Source organism: Polyergus mexicanus, unplaced genomic scaffold (genome assembly GCF_030449975.1).
Source record: "Polyergus mexicanus isolate NDT 795.1 unplaced genomic scaffold, iyPolMexi1.0 SCAF_58, whole genome shotgun sequence".
Taxonomy (NCBI): Eukaryota; Metazoa; Arthropoda; class Insecta; order Hymenoptera; family Formicidae; genus Polyergus; species Polyergus mexicanus.
The window spans coordinates 58,792-69,139 of record NW_027223378.1 but is presented as its reverse complement, the minus strand read 5'-3'; the positions used below and the strand labels follow the sequence as shown (position 1 = coordinate 69,139).

The 10,348-nt window shown below is 28.9% G+C and overlaps 2 protein-coding genes across 2 annotated transcripts; both read right to left on the bottom strand.

Annotated features, from left to right (window-relative positions):
- On the bottom strand, positions 1–3,374 carry LOC138943919 (gephyrin-like). The gene is made up of 12 exons (XM_070314825.1): positions 3,329–3,374; positions 2,876–2,979; positions 2,622–2,797; positions 2,368–2,521; positions 1,854–2,072; positions 1,725–1,782; positions 1,605–1,640; positions 1,429–1,522; positions 1,066–1,341; positions 795–931; positions 531–718; positions 1–443 (listed from the first exon to the last, which is right to left on the bottom strand). Exons 1-12 carry the CDS (start codon positions 3,372–3,374, stop codon positions 204–206), a joined length of 1,728 nt encoding a protein of 575 aa, XP_070170926.1. The 3' UTR covers positions 1–203.
- A 1,006-nt stretch (positions 3,375–4,380) lies between these two features.
- LOC138943921 (gephyrin-like) lies at positions 4,381–8,929 on the bottom strand. The gene is made up of 12 exons (XM_070314827.1): positions 8,857–8,929; positions 7,923–8,132; positions 7,552–7,667; positions 7,273–7,457; positions 7,020–7,200; positions 6,630–6,908; positions 6,472–6,526; positions 6,235–6,385; positions 5,862–6,137; positions 5,536–5,669; positions 5,234–5,421; positions 4,381–5,152 (listed from the first exon to the last, which is right to left on the bottom strand). The coding sequence occupies exons 2-12, from the start codon at positions 7,966–7,968 to the stop codon at positions 4,940–4,942; spliced, it is 1,824 nt and encodes a 607-aa protein (XP_070170928.1). The 5' UTR covers positions 7,969–8,132; positions 8,857–8,929; the 3' UTR covers positions 4,381–4,939.
- Between the last annotated feature and the right edge of the window lie 1,419 nt (positions 8,930–10,348).

Genomic DNA, 10,348 nt, shown 5'->3' with positions numbered 1-10,348 from the left:
ACGGTAAAGAGTTTGAAAAATGGGATAAATGATAAATACTTTTGTAAGAAATGTTCTTGCGCTAAGAAAGAATTCAGTTTAAAAGTTTAATGGAATAATGCTATATATCTATTGTTTGTGTCGATTGTAAAAAAATATTTTTATGAATTGTGCAATAATTATTCTCTTCCGCTCTGGATTCGATTAGAAATATTTTAGCAGAATTATTTAGAGTAGCACTGAAGAAATAGCACCGGTGTGAATGTGTTTGGTGAAAGCAATGTGTCATTTGAACTATTAGATGGTGGCACCATTAAGAGTGCATTACCGTTATGAGACTTAAGTAGATTACTTTTATTTTGTATGCTATAAGCCTTTGCAAATAAATCTGCTTCTGTTTTGTCCCATTTTAAATGTGTCCACGTATAAGTAGGACGCGAATGCTTCTTGTGTTTATTAATAACCTGCAATTATAGCAACATTATAACAATGTATACCGTGTGTCTTTTTTTTTCTCTCTTTTCGAATAGTCAAACCAAAGGCAATCTTACGCAAGCGCTTATGATGGGCGCTTCCAAATCATTGTGGCACATGTGGTTCAAAAGGGGTAAAAGAAATAAATGTGCGCCAATGAGAACTTTTGCCGGATTTCCCGTAAAACATAAGAGATACTTCTTTCTCTCGTACAGCGTGCATGTTGCAAATGTTGTTGATTTTCCGGGTTTTACATTCACGTTATCTGTGGAATAGCATATAACAATTTCAAGAAACTTGTTTTTTTAATGTATTAATACTGATAATTAAAAGAAAAATACCAAAGTATATAGTAGCCTTAAAATGTTCCTGTAAAATTAGTTTCAACCGATCTCTTCCATCCGTAGAACCAGTTGTCACAAGTATATTCACTTTTTTTAAAGCATCCTGGATTTTATCCGATATTATCGTTTGTATGCTAGAAAAATATTTACTTTATTAAGAGAGTTATTACACACTTTATTATATGATATAATAGAATAAATTAGATGGGGAATATTATAATATAGAATATAGATATTAAAAATCATAATAAATTGCAATAACACTCACTCGTCATTTATAATTCCAAAATCTAAAGCATCGAAACCTTCCTGCTTTAATAATGTGATTAGAGCTAATCTGTTGCCATCATAATTGTGTTTTGATCTTAAAATCTCCCCAGGTTCTTCTAATTCATTTCCAATGGACAATATACCTACAGACTGATGTTTAATGACTACAATTTCATTGGCACCACAGGATGTCAAAAATCCTATCTCAGCTAACCCAATACGTGTGTATCTCTCCAAAATTTTTTCTCCCAACTTCATCTCGTAACCAATAGGTCTTCAGAAATACAAATAAACAAATAATTAGATGAATAAATCTATCTAGGGATAAAGTATATTTTAAAATATGTTAAATATTCTCTACCTAATATTTTCTCCTACTTTTGGTTGAATTATTATTTCGATCTCGTCGTGGGCATCTTCCTTTGAATTGTTATTAGAATATGTAGCTCTAAGCACTACAATGAAACAAATTAATAATTAATAATAATTTTTTTATTGTAATTTTATCAATACTATTAATATTTTTATTATTATCACATTTTGTATCTTCCATTTTTACAACTGCTGTTGCTCCTGCAATTAAATAGAAAAAAAAAATGTTTAATTTTCTATCGTAAGCAGATAAGTATAATTGATAGTTATATAATTGGGAATTACCATTGGGAATAGGTGTTCCAGTTTTTACCGATACACATATGTCAGATGTCAATGAAAACTGAAACAGAGTATTACAGCTCTAGTTTATGATAAATGCGTGTAAAGTGTAAAGCATTGCTTATCACTTACTATAGTTTTTGCTTCTACTATCTTCTTCTGTTTTTTTCCATCTACTATTATTGCGTATCCATATTTGGCAGAAGTTCTAAATGAAGGCACATTACATGTGGTATATATATCTTTTAATAATACTTTGCCATAAGCATCATGCACATTCACACGTTCATACTCTATTTTCTCGTTGCTTTGCATTATTGTATCACGTATTATCTTTTGTGCATCTGTTATCTAAAATACGTCAGATTTTCTGCTATAATTAATTGTATTTTTTATGTTTTTCTGTATAAAAAAATTTAATTATATTTTAATTATATAATTTCTATTATATATATATAATTTTTAATAATACGTTATACAAAATTAAATTATATTAATAATTTTATTGAATTTAAATTCTATTAAATTATTAATAATTTTCTATCAAATCTCTGTTAAAATTTCGTAATTTATATATATATATATATATATAATCTCATAAAACTACTACTTTATTATTTTTATGACAAAAAACATTTTGCTGTACTTCTATTGAAGATTTAATGTTAGCAGTTTTGTTCTGTATTAATTGTATTGTTCGCTGTATCAGTTCTTCATATTTTTCTATACATTTTGTGGCGACTTCTGGTGAGCCATATATATTAAGGATAAGCGTTTTATTGCGTATTCCACATACAGCTCTAAAAATTATATACTTATATTACTTATACATTATTACTTATATATTTATGATGCTTTGTAATTTCAAAAACTGTAAGATTAATGAAAGCAAAACTTTACCGTTTAAATGTACGTTTTAGTTTTAGTTCTAATTTTGATATAAACGTTGCAATGTTTGTGGAAACATTTTTATTGATAGTTCTTTGATTCACATCAAATATAACGGTAGAATCAATGTCACTAGTGACGATAATAACATCAACTTCATTTTTATCGCATGAAGAAATTAAATATTTCTGTATTGTACAAATAATATAATAAATTGTAATATAATACAATAATACAAAAAAAGCATTTAAAATATTTACAATTACCATTAATTTATCTTTACTATTTGGCAAAGATATGATATCATTTTCTGTTTTTATTTGAAGTTTAACTTTCTTTTTTGGAGAGATATGTTCTTCTAAATCACATACTGTAGAATTAATTATAATAGAATTATTATAATATAACAAAAGAGAGAGAGAGAGAGAGAGAGAGAGAGAGAGAGAGAGAGAGAGAGAGAGAGAGAGAGAGAGAACATACATTGGTATAAGCAATATATATGATAAAACTCTCTCTAAATGCTATATATTTAAATTATTAATATTTCCAAAAACACGTATATAAAAAATATAATTATATATTCTCAATGTGCACGTGATTATGATAGTTCTTAAATTTTTTGTTAAAGTAAATTTTATTAATATATATGTTTCTAAAATATACGATATATATATATTTCGGGGAAAAAAAAAAAAAAAAAAAAAAATCACGGTACATACCAACGACAATGCGAAATGTAAAAGTCACATCTCCTTCTTTTAACATCTTGTTGCGTTCCAATACATGACAGTCGCGTTGCAGGATTTTTACTGTTCTATTCCAATCGTATGTGTTTGGTTTCAAATATCCGCCGCTTAAATTTCTGAGTTTATTTTGCCTAACCTTTAAAGTAGTCAACAGAAGTCGTAACGTACTGATCAGATGTTATTTATTTATCTTTTTTTTAAATTTTCTCAATATCAAAATTGTTTCGAATGTGTATCGTGCAGATTATTCCATCTCGTGATTCTTATAGCTAATTCTGTCGAGAGCAAATTTGGCAAAATATTTGTTATAAGCTTTGCTAGTAAAAATATGACAAATGTAGTACAAAATTGTATCGAATTATATTGATACATTTATAGTAGAAATCGAGTAGAATCTGTTAATAAATGCTTTTACAGAATTTAAAAGCAATAGAAATATGGGGGAGAAAGTGTAAATATCATAAAATATCATAAACATAATAAATTGATACAAGATGTTGGACATTCATAATGAAAATGTCTTAAGAAACATGGATATATATGTTCGATTATATTATTTTATACGATTTTATTATATTATTTTATACGAGTTGATATGCGCATATATATGTGCATACAATATAGTGATTACTACATCGAAAAAATTTGTTACCTTGATTAAATCCGTTCAACCGTAATTACTATTTTTTAAATTGAAATATTTAAATATTTAAGTATTTCAGTATTTAAGTATAAAACTTGATCAATTCACTCTCCGATACAAGCAGTGGTATTATTATTCTTAAGTTGAATCTCTCTTTATGGATCATTACTTCCAATCTGTTGTTGGTGGCTAATTGTATTGTATTTAATAATTATTAACACGCACACAGTATATTAAAATGTTAGTTAAAATAATGCATTTTATTGAAACAAAATTTTTATTTGTTTTTAAACTTACAGAATCATTACAATAATATCAAATATCAATATCGCAACAATACGTAAACGCTAAAATTATCGCTATAATATTGCATATTTCGGAAAGTAAGCGCAAGAATCATTTTTTTTTCTGTGAAATTTTGTTTCTTCTAAAAGCTAATTTTTGTTAGTAAAAATATAAAAATACACATAATAGTTTTTAAAGTATAAATTATTTTAAAGTAATAGTATTCTTTTGCACAAATTAAAAAAAATTTTAGAAATAAAATAAATAATACATAATATTACTTGCGTGATTTTTTTCTATATTTCAAATGGTCGCTCTCTTTAATAGAATATTGATTTGAATATAATATGTGAGACTATAAAATTTGAAAAGTTGGAACAAATGATAGATACCTATACAATATATTTTCGCTAATAGAGAATTTACTTTAAGTTTTATATGAAGTAATGCTATATATATTCATATCATATTCAATCTTTTTTTGTGAAATATCTAATGTGTATGAACTTTAATAATAATAATAATAATAATAATAATAATAATAATAATAATAATAATAATAATAATTCTATTCAATCTTTAAAAAATATATATTCCATTATGTAAAAAAATATACGCAAAATCTGGTGAATTCGATGAAAAATATTTTGGCAGAATTATCTTGAGCCAACAAATATCGTTGTTACAAATGCGTCAGGTAATAATTTTGACGCTTCCACTGTACTAGGTGGCAATCTTAAAAGTGCATTAGCGTTATGATTATAATGATTTGATATGTCGTGAATCCATGGGTATGTATCCTCCTTGTTCCATTTTAAAGATGTCCAAACATATTTAGGGCGCGAATACAAATTGGGTGCTAATCGTATCTACAACACATTATAACAATATCGTAGCAATATACATATATTGTATATTTTTCATTTCGAAATGTATGAAGAATATCTTACGCGAGATACCACTAAGGGCCACTCCTTGTGAAAGCAGCGTAATTCGTTCAGAAGAGGTAAAAGAAATAAATGTGCAGCAATGGGAACGATTGTCGGATTTTTCGATAAACATAAAAAATGTTTCATTGTGGATTTAAATATGCATGTTGCATATGTTGTTGATTTTCCTGGTTTCATAAATACAGCACCTGAAAGAGAATATAAAATACTCTAAAAAAATATGTCTTTTAATACATTAAAATTGTGTTTCGATTAATTAAAAAAAAAAAAAAAAAAAAAAAAAAAAAAAAAAAAAAAAATACCAAAATGTATAGTGGCATTAAAGTATCCTCGTAAAATGGGCTTCAATATATCTTTATCTTTCGCAGCACCTATTATTACAATTACATTTACTTTTTCCAAAATCTCTTCCATCTTGCATATTATGCTTACTATGCTGCGAAAATATTTATTTTACTAAATATTGATTATTAAATAGAGCATCATCGATCGTAGTATAGATTGAGTAGTATTGATCATTAAAATATATAATAGAGTAATGAAAATATTCATTAAGTTTCGTAAAGATAATAATATCGTGTATTATAGCGTATACATTAAATATTAAAATAAATATTAATGTACTCACTCATTATTCGTAATTCCAAAACTCAAAGCATCAAAACCTTCCCGTTTTAATAATGTAATTAGAATTAATTTGTTGCTGTCATAGATGTGTTCTGGTTCTAAAGTCTTGCCAGGTTCTTGTAATTCATCTCCAATGGACAATATACCTACAGACTGATGTTTAACAACTGCAACTTTATCGATACCACAACATGTTAACATTCCTATTTCCGCTGGCCCAATACGTGTGTGTTTATTCAAAATTTGTTCTTCTATCTTTATCTCGCAACCAATAGCTCTTCAGAAACACGTTAAGAAATAATTAGACAAATAAATCTATATGATGGGTGACAAAATGTATTTAAAAAATATATTAAAATGTAAAAGCTTTGTACTTAATATTTTCTTCTTCTTTTGGTTGAATTATTATTTCGATTTCTTCTTCCTCAAAATGTTCCTTATTATCAGAATTATTATCATTATATTCTTTTATTACTTTTTTATTTACTTTTTTTGTATTTTTAATTTCTATAACTGCTGTTGCTCCTATAACCGAATAAAATGATAATAATTGATAATTTTTTTTTATCATACACACAAATAAATATATGATTTACATTTATAATGTTTACCATCGGGAATAGGTGCTCCAGTGTTTACTCTTATACATGCGCCAACTTCTAAGGACTGAAACAATTTTATTTTATAGCTCTACTTTATGATATATATATATATATATATATATATATATATATATATATATATATATATAACATTTATTATCACTTACTGTAATTCCTGCTTTTAGTATCTTTTTTGTGTTTTTTCCATCATTTGTTATTATTGCGAATCCACTTTTAGCAGAAACTCTAAATGATGGCACATTACATTTGGAATATACGTTTTCGAATAACATTTTGCCATATGCATCGCGTACACTCACATATTCAGACTCTGTTGTCTTATAGTGTTGAGATACTATACTACCTATCATATGTATTGCTTCTGATACAGTAAATATAGGAGATAAGGTTTTCCTATATTCTTTTGCTATCATCTTGATTTTTTTCTGTAAGAAGATTTTTTTAAAAATCTCACTTTATATAAGATCTCTCTCTCTCTCTCTCTCTCTTATGAAATCTTTATTTAATTGTTCTCAATTCTCTAGGATATACTTTACCACAGATGAGTTAAGCATTTTGAATACAGAAGATTTATTATTATTAGTTTCTTCGATCTGCGCTATTTTTTGTACAATTCGCAATATTTTTTCTTTATTTGTTTTTAAAAATATTGTTGCCATTAAACATATGCCAAACATATTGAGGATAAGTGTCTTATTTCGTATTCCACATACAGCTCTGAAAACATATTATGTATTTTTAAACATTGTAATTTTATGAACTGTTGGATAAATAAGAATGAAATCTTACTCAGGAAACACGTCCTGCATTTTAGTTTCTAGCTCTAATATATCCGGTGTTAATTGTTTATAGATAACCGCACTGATAACTGTTTTAGTTGCCATAGACACAATATTTTCCTCCATAAGTTTATTCTCACCAATGATGCCAATAATATCCGCTTTATTTGCATCGCACGAAGACATTAAATACATCTATATGTCATATTAATGTAAAAAATTATAATATCAACAGGACAAAGAAGTTTTCTTGTTATCTCGAAATATCTTTATAATTTATAATAATTACCTTTATTTCATATAGATTACATCGCATATAATGAACATCAATTGCGTGTCCTCCTATATCAGATATGGTCTTTTCCATTATATCGACATAGTTTTCTAATTCATTCTCGACACCTACTGTATTAATAATTATAATAGAATTATTAAATTATAGAAAAAATAAGAATTATATGATAAAAGTCAGCTTTATACATAAGAGATTTACTACTATTAATCCAAGATAACGTGTAATTACATTTAATTTTCAAATATATATGTATATGACTGACGATGAGATATTTTCTTTGAATTTTATATTAAAATAGATTTTTTATAATTTAAAAAAAAAATGTATGTTATATATTTCTTAAAAAGATATACATTAATACATACCAGCTATAATGAAAAATGTAAAACTCTTTTTAACTTCTGTTGACATCTTGTTGCGCTCTTATGTGAAAGTTGTGTTGCAAGATTTTTACTGTTCGTATGTACGGTTTCAATTATTCGTTATCCGTAGTCCTTGAAATTGTCAACAGGAAACAACTTATCGACGAGAAATTGTTTATATTTTCTTCGAAGCATCTATCGATGATATATGGACTGTAATCAATATAATGTCAATTTTGTTTTCAATAATATATAGTGTGTGGCAGACTTCTCGCTGCTTGTTTTGATAATTCTGTCGAAAGTATATTTTATGCAAAACTTTCTGCTACAAGTTTTTGGTAGCGAAAACGCGGCAAACATGATTCAAAATATGTCGTATTAGATTATGTCGATAGAACTACAACAGAAATCGAAAGTATGTTGATCTCTTTAATCTTGACTGTGTATATACTTTATTAATAGAGTATCGCAACAAATTGATTGCAGAAATCGAGCAGATTCGCTAAATACTATTTTATAATCATTTAAACAATTTTAAATAATTTGATATAATAAAATAATTAAAATTTATAGTATATATATATATATATATATATATATATATATATATATATATATATATATATATACTATATAAATTATATTAAAATATTATCGTATAAAATTGATTGAATAAAATAATAATATCTAAAATCTTATTTATATTAATAACAGGGTTAACATACTTATATTTCAATTTATAAAACAAATCTAAAGTTACATTTATCTAAAGTTATATTTTTTCTTAATCTTTAATTAAATCAACTTGGTATAGGCGTGTGATATAGACTTTATTCAATAAAAAGATTAGTATAAGTTCCTATTTGGGTTATCTACAAGAAAGATCGGATCTATAAAGTTTTTAATCTAAATAAAATGTTTCCACTCTCTCTGTTACCATATCGTGCCTTTCATCCTCTTATGTGATCAATGTTAAAATCGCGCACGCACATTCATACTTTTAATTACAATAGTCTGAAAAAATATGTTTTAATCCTTAACCAGTACATAATGGATTCTTAAGCGAATAATTCTAGAAAGGAATTATCTAGTTACAGTAGCAGCGTCTGTGTGCAGATACGTTACGTTAATTAGATTAACGTAAATCGGAGGTATTTATTTATACATATACTTGTACTACTCTCTATTTTTCTTAATTTAAAAATATATTTGGTTTCTAAAGTTTTTAATTATTATTTATCTCATATCAGGGGATCGTAAAAAATCCGTTGATTTTCTACATATCCTATTTTTTTAATCCTCTTCCGCGATCTCATCTATGTCGCGTAATATCTCCTGTGTGCGTATTATCGCGATTTCATTATTTTTATCCTCGTCATCAGACTCAGTTTTCCTCTACGCTACTCTTTATAGCCTGCTACTTTTGAGTGAGTGTGCGTGAGTGTGCGTGAGTGTGCGTGAGTGTGAGTGTGGGTGAGTGTGCGTGAGTGTGCGTGAGTGTGCGTGAGTGTGCGTGAGTGTGCGTGAGTGTGCGTGAGTGTGTGAGTGTGTGAGTGTGTGTGAGTGTGTGAGTGTGTGTGAGTGTGTGTGAGTGTGTGTGAGTGTGTGTGAGTGTGAGAGAGTGTGTGAGAGTGTGTGAGTGTATGTGAGTGTGTGAGTGTGTGAGTGTGTAAGTGTGTTAGTGTGCGTGAGTGCGTTTGAGTGCGTGAGTGCGTGAGTGCGTGAGTGCGTGAGTGTGTGTGTGTGTGTGAGTGTGTGTGAGTGTGCGTGAGTATGTGTGAGTGTGCGTGAGTGTGCGTGAGTGTGTGTGAGTGTGCGTGAGTGTGCGTGAGTGTGCGTGAGTGTGAGTGTGTGAGTGTGTGAGTGTGTGTGAGTGTGTGAGTGTGTGAGTGTGTGTGAGTGTGTGAGTGTGTGTGAGTGTGTGAGTGTGTGTGAGTGTGTGAGAGTGTGTGTGAGTGTGTGTGAGTGTGTGTGAGTGTGTGTGAGTTTGAGAGTGTGTGTGAGTGTGTGTGAGTGTGTGAGTGTGTGAGTGTGTGAGAGTGTGTGTGAGTGTGTGTGAGTGTGTGTGAGTTTGAGAGTGTGTGCGAGTGTGTGTGAGTGTGTGAGTCTGTGTGAGTGTGTGAGTGTGTGAGTGTGTGAGTGTGTGAGTGTGTGAGTGTGTGAGTGTGCGTGAGTGTGCGTGAGTGTGCGTGAGTGTGCGTGAGTGTGCGTGAGTGTGCGTGAGTGTGTGTGAGTGTGTGAGTGTGTGTGAGTGTGTGAGTGTGTGAGTGTGTGTGTGAGTGTGTGAGTGAGTGTGAGTGTGCGTGAGTGTGCGTGAGTGTGCGTGAGTGTGTGTGAGTGTGTGAGTGTGTGTGAGTGTGCGTGAGTGTGCGTGAGTGTGCGTGAGTGTGCGTGAGTGTGTGTGAGTGTGCGTGAGTGTGCGTGAGTGT

What these genes read in the sequence shown, in the direction of transcription:
- LOC138943919 (XM_070314825.1), bottom strand. Translation starts at nt 3,374, where the DNA reads ATGTTAAAAGAAGGAGATGTGACTTTTACATTTCGCATTGTCGTTG. An exon ending in TACATTTCGCATTGTCGTTG is followed by an intron (nt 2,980 to 3,328) that starts GTATGTACCGTG and finishes TTAATTCTACAG; the next exon opens with TATGTGATTTAGAAGAACAT. An exon ending in ATAGTAAAGATAAATTAATG is followed by an intron (nt 2,798 to 2,875) that starts GTAATTGTAAAT and finishes TGTACAATACAG; the next exon opens with AAATATTTAATTTCTTCATG.
- LOC138943921 (XM_070314827.1), bottom strand. Translation starts at nt 7,968, where the DNA reads ATGTCAACAGAAGTTAAAAAGAGTTTTACATTTTTCATTATAGCTG. An exon ending in GTAATCTATATGAAATAAAG is followed by an intron (nt 7,458 to 7,551) that starts GTAATTATTATA and finishes TATGACATATAG; the next exon opens with ATGTATTTAATGTCTTCGTG. An exon ending in TAATGCCACTATACATTTTG is followed by an intron (nt 5,422 to 5,535) that starts GTATTTTTTTTT and finishes ATTCTCTTTCAG; the next exon opens with GTGCTGTATTTATGAAACCA.